Raw genomic sequence first — 13,152 nt, 5'->3', positions numbered from 1 at the left:
TGTGCAGTTTCATCCCGGCAACAACGTTGGGATCACACTATGGACTAGTGAAATTTGACAAGTTTGGACCACACAAGAAAAAGGTAAGCCATTCATCTTCAATTCCATTTATGTGGGGGTAATGCCTAATTTCACTTAAACATACTACAATAAACAGATTAGTGTCTACCCCCGACAAGTGCAACCTGAGAACCTTAACAGTTACAAAGCACGAAAGAGAGAATCGTTCAGATTACAACGTGAGCGAAGAAGAGCTAGAAAAGAAATCAGAGAAGGCATTGTGGCTCAACCTCAACTGGTTCTTGTTAGCCAGCTTAAGGGTTTGTTGCTTGTATTCAACAATCATGAGTTTGCCCTAATTAGATATCCTTTTATACCCTTTGTGCTTATTTCTAGTTAATTTAAATACATTCATTTTTCCTATTAGTCTTTGGTATTTTAACTATAGTAATTAATGCAGAAACTCCTATAAGTCTCACTAGACTCCTCGAACAGCGGTTGAAGTATATACAGATGAAAAATGGACTCTTGAATCCTAGGAAAGTGAGGTAGCTCAAGATAACAGCAACCACACAATAAATATTTAAGAAAATTATATTAAACTACAAATAATATAAAATATAGAGTTTAGTATTTATTTTGGAAAAAAAAAATACTGTATCCATAATTTAGTAACCATTTATGAATTAAATTAACTTATTACAAATGCTTATACATACAAGAGGAATAGAGCATATTATCAATAACCGCGCCTATGGATTGATATTCACAAACCTTATTTTGGAGATTGAGCGTGAATTCCTTATCTTTGTTGAAATGGCTTTGGTTGTCACCATCTTTAACTCCTCCAAACTATATAATGACCGAACCTCTTTGGGGAGGGTGTCCAGACATGGACAATTGCGGATTTCTAATTTCCTAAGATATTTTAGTGCAGCTTCTTCAATTTGTAGATTCCTCAGATTCAATAAATTTTCGATGCACAAGACTTCAAGAGCTTTAAAATCGAATTCATGAATATACATTTGTTGACCTGTATATGCATTCCGCAATATGAGCTTAAGTAGGCGAGTTAGCTTCCCTAGTAGTGGCATGGGATCTTCATTAAGACAGCTATTAGCCAACGTCAAGGAAGTCAGCATGTAAGGGAAACTATTTGGCAACCTATCTAGGCGTCCATCCAGTTTAAGTGTTCTGACACGTTGTAGAGTTCCAAGCCCATCCAAACAAGGCATGCTTCTAAATCTGTGCCCTCTTAAGGTTAGGTGGCGAAAATATTTTAAGTTGGACAATAACCCAAAGAGCTTGCTTACATTTGTGTTTCCATCCAAATCATGTACACTCAATTTCTCCAGCCAAGTCAACCCTAAGAGCTCATCATGATCATCATATATCAGATCATCAAATGAGACCGAGGTTAAGGTCTTCAGCCATGGTTGCACATGTATTTTGTAAGGCTTCTTGGAAATAACATCAGACATGTAGACGTGGTGAAGGCTATCCATTTCCCATACAATATCTGGTACTTGCACCATAAAGTTTTGAGCTATGTCAAGAACCTCAAGCTTTTCCAAGAACCTCACTGATTTTGGGAGCTCTTTTATGTAATTATTTCTCAATCCCATGTATCTTAATTTCGTCAATGTGCCGATCGTTTCAGGTAAAATCTTCAACCCAAAATCTTCCAAGTCAAGTATCTTAAGTTTTTCAAAGCCTTTCCAATAAGATGGACTAGCATTGAAATAACCACCTCCATGGAAGAAGAGAGAAACAAGATATTTATCTTGATTCGTTGAGTAGCTGAAATTGTCTCTGCTACACATGATCACACGATGACGTGGATTTCCATTGAGTCGAGTACTTCCATGGATCTCAAAACCAATTCCCTCCTCTGCTTTTTTAATGGATAGTCTGTGTAGCACTGGATTCATGCGATAGCGTGTGCTCTTGTCGTTAACTTCATCAATAACAGATTCATCAACTAAACCATCAAAATACGAATGACTATCATACAATCCTCCTGCTACTTCCCAAATCTGCGACAACTTATTTTTCCTCAAAGTTGTATTTTCCTTAAACAAGGCCAGATACATGAAAAATGGCAGCAATTCGGGGTCTAATTTTTGATAATACGGTTCCAATAACTCCAATGTTGATCCAAAATCAACAGAGTCAAGAAGATGTTCCCATTCAGTTCCAGTAGAGGCTTTCTTTTGAGCTAGCTGATTTGCCACCTCTTTAATAGCTAAAGGCAGACCACCACATTTTCTCAACATCAGTTTTCCTTGGTACTCCAACTCCTTTGGGAATTTCTGCTCACTCCTCAATTTATTCCCACTGTTTATTGTTTTATAAAACAATTGCCAGCTCATAATAGGATCCAAAGGTTCCATCTTATGAACATCATGCCATCGTGTTTTTATAAATTGATGCGTCATGTGACTTGTGACCACCAATTTACCTCCGCCGTATTCTTACAAGAGAACAAACACAAAAGGAAAAATCAGAAGGGAAATTTTAATTGTTATATATAACTTTTAAAGTAATACTACTAACTAAGTAGTGTTCGTAATTTATTAAAAATCCGAATACTTTTTAAATCTCTTTAGAAACTTTAAAATTTTAATAACAGAATTTCATATTTAAAAAAATATTATCAAATAAATTATGAAGTCAATTTAAATTTTAGTCAATTCCAGCCTTTTTGAAAAAAGTAAATATCAACAAAGTTTAAAAAAAAAGAAAGGGTAAACTGCTTCTAAAATCGTGAACTTTCACAATAGTTTGGTATTTCCCGTAAACTTTAAAAGTTGCATTAAAAATCATGAACTTTGCTTTTGGTTGCCGATTTCCCGAGCCGGGTTTTCCGGCCAGACTTGTGCTGATGTGCCGCGCTGATAATTTTTTTTTTTTAAATCACCTCATTGCTGACGTGGCATGATGACTAAGCATTCTATTAGTATTTTTTTAAATTTTCCTCCCAACTATAATTAAATCATATTTTAAAATAATAATTAATAAAATTAACACAGCTTACTCCATCCTTCGTTTTCGGCAAATTACATTCATATTTCTAACCTCACCTCTTCACTCTATCTCTCTCAAATTCGATTTCTCAGTTCAATCTCCAATCACAAAATCGGAACCGATCGATTCGGCAATGTCGAGAGTCGCGGTGGCGTAATCGGCGAAGAGGTAGCCGCTGCTTACGACGGCGGTGTGTTGCTGTTGCCCATGCGCAATGGTGCATCTCCTGATCTGTCCGTGTTCCGCCTCCCGAGGGGGCTGTGGCGGAAGAAGAAGCTGAAGATGCTGCTGAGGAAGAAGAAGCAGCGGAATTCGCCGGAGAAGGCGGCGGATGATCGGCGGAATTCGGATTTCCTCGGCGGCGACGAGGCGGAGGAAGGGGAGGGGGTGAAAACGGACGTCGTTGAACGGGAGGATCGGCGGAGATCGGACTTCCTACGGCGTGACATTCGTGACCGTCAATCCGCCGGGGCCGCCGTTGTCGGCGGAGACGAAAACGCCGGTGTCCGAAGCGCTGAATGCTTCGATTGAATCGGGGGTCAACGGGATATTGGGGATTTCTCTGTTGGGTATCTCCGTCGGGCGAGGGAGATAGCGGAGAGGGGAGACTGGCCGGCGGTAGATGATGATGGAGGTGGAAGGCGACTGATTTGGGTGAAGTGAAGTGAGGAGAGTGGAGAAGGTCTGAAGGGAGTTGACTGTTGACTGATTTTTTGAAATTTTAATTTTTTTTCAACAACACAAACGACATCGTTTTGTGCTCCGGCTGCCAAGTCACGCTTCCGGATGCCACATAAGATAAGTTTATGCCGGAAAACTACAGGGTCGGGTCGTTTGGGAAATTTGCACAACCCGGCAAAGTTCATGATTTTTAACGCAACTTTTAAAGTTTACGGGAAATACCAAACTATTGTGAAAGTTCACGATTTTAGAAGCAATTTACCCAAAAAGAAATTAATCACTTGCGATGGGACAATCCAAAATACTATAAAATTGATCACTTGCGATGAGACGGGAGAGTACTTATTTATGGGAGAGAAAGCGTGGTGGTCAATGAGGGCAACTCTCAAATCAGCCCTTCTCTGTCTCTCAAACTAGTATAGGCATAGGTGATGGTGGGATTGGGAAGAACTAAAGGGTAGAGAATTGAAACAGTGGAGGGTGGAGCTACATACTGAGGTGGGGGGCAAAACAATTTTTACATTATGTAAAAAGTATTTTAGTAATTTTATGTTAAAATTATAATTTTTAGAATATATTGTTATTTAATTAGTTAAATAACAAGAAACTAAAATAAAAATATGATATTGAGAGATTCACTAATATTATTAATTAAATAAGGGATAACTGCCTTAAAAGTCACCAACTTTGCCCAAATTCCGGTTTTTTCCACAACCTATAAAATTGGCGTATAAAGTCACCAACTTTGCATTTAGTCGCCGATTTCCCATGATGGTTTTTCCGGTGAAAGAGCGACCTGACGTGTCGTTTTTAATTGACGTGGCGTCTCGTGGCGGCTGACATGGTCAACAATTATTGACTGTGCAATAAAAAAAAATTAGTGTCCTCGGCTACAGTGTCAAGCCCTCCGACATGGCTGAAGTCGCGCAAAAGATCGAGCACCTGGAGCAGGTCATGTGCAGCGTTGAAAACGACGGCCTCTCTCAGCTCGCCTCCGACACCACTCCGATCTCTCCCCCTGGCTCGAATCCATGATTTCCGGCCTCAATCCTACTCCGGATTTTGATTCCGCCATTAATAGAATGGTTGTGGACTCTGATTTCGGGCTGGATCTCACGCCATACCGGGAAAATCGGTCTACCCTATCCCTAGGGCAAAACCCCCATCTCCGGCCAAAAAATTGAAGCTTTCGCCGCAAGAGACTGAGTCGAGCGAGTCGATTGTGATGGTTGACTCGCAGGAGAACGGAATCAGGCTTGTTCACTCGCTGATGGCGTGCGCGGAGGCTGTGCAGAAGGAGGATTTCAAATTGGCGGAAGCGCTGATGAAGAACATCGGTTTTCTAGCGGTGTCGCAAGCCGATGCGATACGGAAGGTCGCGACCTATTTCGCTGAAGCTTTGGTGAGGTGAATTTACAGTTTGTATCCCGCGAATCCGGACTCCGCCTTCACCGATCTGCTCCAGATGCATTTCTACGAGATGTGCCCATATCTGAAATTCGCGCATTTCACTGCGAATCAAGCGATTTTTGGAATCCTTCACCGGTAGAGATTTAGTCCACGTTGTTGATTTCAGTATGAAGCAGGGGATGCAGTGGTCGCCGCTGCTCCTGGCGTTGGCGCTGAGGTTGGGGGGACCTCCGAGATTCCGGTTGACGGCGGTGGGGCCGCCGTCAACCGATAACACCGATCAATTGAAGGAAATCGGACGGAAATTGGCTGGTATCTCCCAAATCAGATTAAGTGTTCGAAGCTCGAGTTTTGGAGCAAGTACAGAAAGAAATTCCATGTCAACTTTCAGGCCTACCACATAGGCCACTTACTTACCGGAAAACACTGGGTTAAGTCAATTTGGGAGATACCAGCAACCCGGCAAAGTTGGTGACTTTATACGCCAATTTTATAGGTCGTGGGAAAAACCGGAATTTGGGCAAAGTTGGTGACTTTTAAGGCAGTTATCCCATTAAATAACTGGAAACTAAAATCAAAATATGATATTGAGAGATTCACTAATTTTATTTTGTCTTTATTTTAAAATAAACATTGTAGAGAAAGTCATCAAATATATGCTTAGTCCTTCAACATAAAATGTCTAAATTCCGGCACTAATTAGATGTATAAAGAAGCAATGGAGGATGATGTAATTTAGAAGGAGATGAAGTTAGGTGAGGATGGAGTTGATTATGTTGAAGATGGATTTGAAACTAAGCGAGGATTAGTATTGAGAACTGAATTAGTGGTCATATTTAATTTGGTCCTCTGAAAGGTCGAGGATATTAATGTCGTTTCATGCCTAGTCCAATTTTTTTTTTTATTTATTTTTATTAAAAAAAATAAAAACATCATTTAGTGAAGAGTTAGATTAACTAAAATTTGAGAAAATAAGTATTTGTTTGGCAAATTGCTTCATTTAGAATTAGGACAATATTCATTTATATATGTTGAAACCTAAGTTACCATCATAATAAGATTCTACATACCTTGTTTTTGAAGAGCTTCACAGAGAGGTCGTAAGGGTATTTGTTTGGGCAAGTCGTCGAGAACTATCAAATATGGCAGTCCTTGCAGGTGCTGGTGAAGCATATATAGGAGGGTTTGGTTGTCCATTTCCTCCAATGATGAAGATGTGTGAAGATTTTCACCATCTACTACTACTTGCAGAAGTAGTTTGATAAATATCTCCTTAAGAGTTAAGACATTAGAAACACATACCCAAGCACGATACTTGAATCGATCAATGACATCTGCATGGTTGTATATCGCTCTAGCTAGAGTCGTCTTTCCAATACCAGACATGCCTTTGATAACCACCCATGAAGGATTTTCTAATTTATGAAAAAATATTGTGCGGAGCACCACTTCTATGTGTTTATCCAAGCCTACCACCACATGATCTTCATCGACATTTTCTGAGTTGGACTCTGCCTCAGCCCCATCAACTCCCAGTTTAAGCATCCGCATCCGCATTTTGATCTCTCCAATCCAATTATAGATGCACTCTATCACATGAGTTTGGCGATGTTTGTAGAGGTCGAGGGCATAGTGGGCCATGTGGACCAGATCAGATACCAAATATCTGAGTCTTCTTCCCTCTCCAGATTTCTTATCTCTAACTATATCCACAATCTCTCTCATCTCTTTAATTACCCTTTCCATGTCTCCAATTTCATAATGGCTGGCCTTATCTGTTCTTTCCTCTTGATATTTGTTGAGCTTTTGCATCAATGATAAAATGACTGCTTCTACCATATTTCTGCTTGCTTAATCTGCAAACTGCACTCGTAGCTAAAAATTAAGAATGACCTAGATATAAATTCGATACATTATTATAAAGAAAAACTGATTTTAGATTGAACATCATAATAACATGAATTTTAAAAACTATTCAAATCTACGAAGGAGGAGATGAAATTGTTATGAAATTTTCCTATTGGCATATGTGATTTGATAAGATGACCGTGATATCATTCAAACTCAAAGCAAAGTTGAACAAGACTATAAAACTCGACGTACATAAAGGCTTAATGGCCAAAATTTTTATGACGAAGTTGACGTTTATTTCATGATACCCAATATATAGTTCTGTCATTTTAGACTATAGAGAATATAAATAGGTTTTGCACCTAGTTTTACCATATACTATCAATTTCTATGGTTATAAATTTCCCAAAAAACCATATATCTAGTCACTTTCCGTCTTGCTTTTCATGATTCTTTTATTTAAAACATACGTAGTTATTTAGACAGCAAACCCAATTAAATTGATTAATGATCCCCTTCGAAACAATAGGTCTTCGGATATGCTTTGTGTAAGTTGTAATTCCATAAAAAGTAACACAAGTATTTCTAAGAAAAAAGTTGTTATGATGAAAGACCTCATTAACTCCAATCAAATAAAAAATTAAAGATGATCATAACTAATATTTAAAAAAAATCATGAAGCATAAAAGGTTATATATTTTAAATGATTCGTAATTTATATGTCATTCATGATTATATTACAAAAAAATCACACTAACAAAATCAAAGTTTTATGAGTAGGTTTTAATGCTCCTGCAGAAATAACATATGCACGCTGGATTTAATTTGAACGAAAAATTGATAAGTATTCGACAATACTAGAACAAATCATTCATCTTTATTCCGCCAATGAAATCAAGATAATAAAATAAAAATAAAATTTTATCAGATAATTTGTCATAATTTTAAAATTAGAATAAAGATCTTCAATCGTCCCACTATAATACCATTTTGGGATCTTCCACCATTGTTGAGTCATTTCCATTTCAATATATAGTTGGAGTAACAATGAACACATTTTCTATTAATCCTATTTTATTCTTTCTTGTAGTACTTTACTCTCTCTTACTTTATTACATGTCCGCATAACATGATAAAAAAAATTAATCTCTGTGTAAAAAAGAAATGCGTCAGCTATAAATTTAAGAGAGAGCCATAGGAAAATATATTTATGAAAAATAATCAATCAAAATAAACATTTATAACAAAAATTAACGTTTAAAGAAATTAAATACCATAATCTGTTCACTCAATAATTGATTATTAGATTGAAATCTTAGATGTAGCCATATATTTCGAAAGAAGCACCACACGTATTTATGATTAAAATGTTATGAAGGGGAAAATACCTTTAATTTTGTGAATTTTCTTCTTATCTTTGGATCGTTTTGGTTGACTTTCCGGTCCAATCCTCCTTTATCTTTGAAGCCTACACAAAGCTGGAAGGGATATCAAACTACAAATTCATAAAGCAATATGTACCACACCTAGAGTCAAATTCGAAAACAAGAAAATATGAAAAAATGACAGAAGATTAACTTAGTAAACAGGAAAAATCGCAGTATTGTTGCTCATCTTGGGTGGTCTGATGATTAATTCAATCCTCGGCAGGCTCAAACATATAAGTAGGTGAATGAGAAGTTAGCTTTCATGATACCCAATACATAATTCTGTCATTTTAGACTATAGAGAATATAAATAGGTTTTGCACCTAGTTTTACCATATACTATCAATTTCTATGGTTATAAATTTCCCAAAAAACCATGTATCTAGTCACTTTCCATCTTACTTTTCACGATTCTTTCATTTAAAACATACGCAATTATTTAGACAGCAAACCCAATTAAATTGATTAATGATCCCCTTCGAAACAATAGGTCTTCGGATATGCTTTGTGTAAGTTGTAATTCCATAAAAAGTAACACAAGTATTTCTAAGAAAAAAGTTGTTATAATGAAAGACCTCATTAACTCCAATCAAATAATATATTAAAGATGATCGTAACTTTTATTTTTAAAAAATCATGAAGCATAAAAGGTTATATATTTTAAATGATTCTTAATTTATGTGTCATTCATAATTATACTGCAAAAAAATCACACTAACAAAATCAAAGTTTTACGAGTAGGTTTTAATGCTCCTGTAGAAATAACATATGCACGCTGGATTTAATTTGAAGGAAAAATTGATAAGTATTCAACAATACTAGAACAAATCATTCATCTTTATTCCACCAATGAAATCTTCCACTATTGTTGAGTCATTTCCATTTCAATATATAGTTGGAGTAACAATGAACACATTTTCTATTATTCCTATTTTATTCTTTCTTGTAGTACTTTACTCTCTCTTACTTTATTACACGTCCGCTTAACATGATAAAAAAATTAGCCTCTGTATCAAAAAGAAATGCGTCAGCTATAATGAAAACGAAGGGAATAATTATTTAAACTTCACAAGAGAGAGCCATAAGAAAATATATTTATGAAAAATAATCAATCAAAATAAACATTTATAACAAAAATGAACGTTTAAAGAAACTAAATACCATAATCTGTTCACTCAATAATCGATTATTAGATTGAAATCTTAGATGTAGCCATAGATTTCGAAAGAAGCACCACATGTATTTATCATTATTTAGGGTTTGGGGCTGATTAAAATGTTATGAAAGGAAAAATACCTTTAATTTTGAGAATTTTCTTCTTTATCTTTGGATCATTTTGGTTGACTTTCCAGTCGAATCCTCCTTTATCTTTGAAGCCTACACAAAGTTGGAAGGGATATCAAACTACAAATTCATAAAGCAATATATACCACACTTACATTGAAATTCGAAAACAAGAAAAAATGAAAAAATGACAGAAGATTAACTTAGAAAACAGGAAAAATCGCAGTATTGTTGCTCATCTTGGGTGGTCTGATGATTAATTCAATCCTAGGCAGGTGAATGATGAAGTTAGCTTTGTTGGTCTTTGAGATGTGTGCGATCCTTTCTCAATATTCTAAATCTGTTTGCTTTTCAAGATGGGCAGTATTGATAATAATTTTTTACTATTATATTATGATTTCATTATAAAGTTAAAGTTAAAATATTAATAAGTACTATGCCCTTATCTGCAATCTGTCATTAATGTTAGGTATATTGTATAATTGAGTGCAGAATCGTCGAATATTTTTACTGCTATTTGTGATTGTGAGTGGAGCCTGAAATGTCCAACTTTATTAGAGTGTCATTTGAGGGTGAAGTATTACAAATGTGTTGGGGAAGCAAAAAATACGAAAAATAAACCCAACATTAGTTTTCTTTCCTTTCCTTTTTCATCGACCAATTTTGCACTTTGTGGTGTATTTCCCTCTCTTTTCTCTTGTTGTTGTGTACTTAGTTGGTGTTTTTGGATCCTAAAATTCTAATTTTTTTGCATTTACTGCGTTGGAGCCTACCACTACATGATCTTCATCAACATTTTCTAAGTTGGACTCTGTCTCAGCCTCATCAACTCCCAGTTTAAGCATCCGCATTTTGATCTCTCCAATCCAATTATAATTGTACTCTATCACATGAGTTTGGCGATGTTAATTTCCTCATTTCTAGGAATTTATTTGTAATTTTCTCCTTCATATAGGAGTTATTTTTTTAAAAAAAAATCAAGTTGATATTATTTTATTTATATGAAACCATTTTGATGTTACTCATAACCTACTACGTGAATTAGGTCAAGCTTGTTATTCAGTTTAATTTATCTCAACCAACCCCATAATTATTAATTATAATAGAAGTGTAATTAGACTTCGATATATAAATATAATTAAATCATTATTTTCAATTAAGGAGCTATCAGTTTGTAAGATTGTATCACATGATTAAATATGTAGCTATTTGGTTAATGAGATTCAATCCCACAACTCAATCCTCTATAGATAATAATGAGATAATTAGTCATAGCTAACCCCTTGTGAATAAAATAATCTTACAACCGAATCCTAGATTATATATTAATACTGTTTTATTTAGGAAATCGAAAATCGAACACCATCTGAGAGTCACCAAATAAGTCATTATAAGACTAGTCACTTTTAATTAGTCTATTGATGTATCATATCCAACTGCAATTGGTCAAGTGTCAATATGAATGTGCAAAGTAAGTTAGTCATTCCTATTTTATCAGATTAATATACGTTCATTTTTTCTCCATTTTATGTGTGTGAATGTCAGAGGCAAACTACAAAGACTAATTTTATGGATTCATAATTTATACTTTATCCGTATGATGCTATTCACACTTTTATTTCTAAGCTATTTATTAAAGATTGATTAATTAATATAATTAAATTAGTATTTTAAGTGTAATAGAAAAAAAATGATAAAGAAATACTTAATCAACTATAATATCTTAACTGAATACTTTAATTCTTATATAAACAGAAATAATACAAATAATTTTGGACGTATTGAAACATAAAGGTGCAAAGAACATGGGACTAAGAGATTAATTCTTATATAAACAGAAATAATACAAATAATTTAGGACGTATTGAAACATAAAGGTGCAAAGAACATGGGAGTATGGGACTAAGAGAGTATTAATCTTTATAGAAGTGTCATTATATATCCATAACATAAACTAATTCATTATTTTCAATTGAAAATTAATTTCATAGACTTAATTAATCTGTCGTAAGCATCCATTGACTTAGTAATATTATAGTGGTCTTTTTAAAAACTTTTTATTGGTTTTGAACATCAGAGGCTAGTTGGCATGCTTATCTTTAGGGATCGATCCAATTTGTTTAATAACTAGTGTGATTTTTTTCTATGTTACCAGTCACTCCGATGTAGGAATTAAGAAATGATTAGTTGTACATTTCAAACAAATTATCAGTTTTACCCAACTTCATTAAATTAAAAAAAATTTGTCCGTCTGCTATTAAATGTCTCATTTTTCTTTTTACGTCATGATTAAATATCTCATTTTTCTTTTCACATCTGTAAATCAATAAATATCTAATTTCGCTTTTACTATGTTTGGTAAATAGACTCCCCATTCCACTAAATCATTTCGTTCACATTTTGTTGTCGACTGCAATAGTAGTTTGATATTGTCCGCTTTGGTTCAAGCCCACACGGATATATTTTTGGGTCAATCCCAAAATGCCACTGATTGGGATTGGACAGAAATTATATATACCTTCCAACTTCACTCAGACTCCCGATGTGGAATGGGTTTGTACTCAACAGACCTTCCCCTCAAACCAGATCACATCCACTGCAAAAAAAACATGCAATTTAGTGACAGATATCCGTCACTAATCAGTGAAATTTAGGCACCTCACAGATTTAGTGACAGATTAAGTATTGACAGATTAGTCAATACAAAGCTTGTAGTAAAAAATATTAGTGACGGACATATCCGTCACTAAAGTTACAATGACGGAAATCAAAGGCAGCCGCCATGGTAAATTCGGATCAGTGACGGACTATTCTGTCACAGTTTGTGACTGATACTTTTCAGTCACTTATCCGTCATTAATTCATGAAATTTCTGCTCTTGTCACTAATTCAGTCACTGATAAGGCTCATTTCATGCATCGGTTTAAGGGTAAAATGTATACTACTTGATCGGTTTATCGCGCAAAACAAGTGTTAAAATGTGCAGAAATGCTACTTGACCAAGGCAGCAAGGCCGAACTGATCAAGCAAGTACAAAAGGTGAAAAAGGGCCAAGAATCGGGGGAGTTGATCAAGGGAGAGCGATCAAGCAGTTAGGTGGGGACTGCTGGCTTCTAGAAGAAGAACACGTGAGGAAATGAGCTGGATATGGCGCACCATTCTGTTATCAAGGATGACGTTCTAGAAGGGGACACGTGCCGGAATATGAGAACGCAAGGACGAAGCTGTTATACGAATCTGTTACAAAAAAGCATCGTCATTCTAGAAGAACAGCACGTAGCAATCAATGAGTCTCTCACTCTCAGAATGAGCGAATATTCCCTGTCAAGATCGTTATCCAGCCGGGAGTCGAATCGAGCTTATAAATAGATGATGTGCCACCACAAGAAGGGGGATCCGACACTTTACTTTCCGTCTAGTTTAGCTTAGCTTAGTTATCTAGCGTAGTTCAGCTCTCTAGCTTGGTTTAGTT

The 13,152-nt window shown here is 35.6% G+C and overlaps 1 protein-coding gene across 4 annotated transcripts; it reads right to left on the bottom strand.

The window, feature by feature from the left end:
• Window positions 1-609: 609 nt before the first annotated feature.
• On the bottom strand, window positions 610-10,028 carry LOC121761991 (probable disease resistance protein At1g59620). 4 transcript variants are annotated; one of them, XM_042157704.1, is made up of 6 exons: window positions 9,884-10,028; window positions 9,693-9,773; window positions 8,548-8,620; window positions 8,358-8,447; window positions 6,189-6,981; window positions 610-2,473 (listed from the first exon to the last, which is right to left on the bottom strand). In XM_042157704.1, exons 5-6 carry the CDS (start codon window positions 6,955-6,957, stop codon window positions 753-755), a joined length of 2,490 nt encoding a protein of 829 aa, XP_042013638.1. In that variant the 5' UTR covers window positions 6,958-6,981; window positions 8,358-8,447; window positions 8,548-8,620; window positions 9,693-9,773; window positions 9,884-10,028; the 3' UTR covers window positions 610-752. The 4 variants fall into 4 exon arrangements, with proteins under 4 accessions (XP_042013638.1, XP_042013640.1, XP_042013637.1 ...); XM_042157706.1 differs by lacking the exon at window positions 8,548-8,620 and having other exon boundaries at window positions 6,189-6,993; XM_042157703.1 differs by lacking the exon at window positions 8,548-8,620.
• Window positions 10,029-13,152: the final 3,124 nt, after the last annotated feature.

This window comes from Salvia splendens, chromosome 13, assembly GCF_004379255.2.
Source record: "Salvia splendens isolate huo1 chromosome 13, SspV2, whole genome shotgun sequence".
NCBI classification, from domain to species: Eukaryota; Viridiplantae; Streptophyta; class Magnoliopsida; order Lamiales; family Lamiaceae; genus Salvia; species Salvia splendens.
Note: the sequence above shows the minus strand (reverse complement) of the source record. Positions and strands in the feature narration are given on the sequence as shown.

Excerpts from the sequence above, each read along its gene's own strand:
- LOC121761991 (XM_042157704.1), bottom strand. The coding sequence starts at position 6,957 with ATGGTAGAAGCAGTCATTTTATCATTGATGCAAAAGCTCAACAAATAT. Across the intron at positions 2,474-6,188 it reads TGAAGCTCTTCAAAAACAAG|AATACGGCGGAGGTAAATTG; the intron begins GTATGTAGAATC and ends TTCTCTTGTAAG.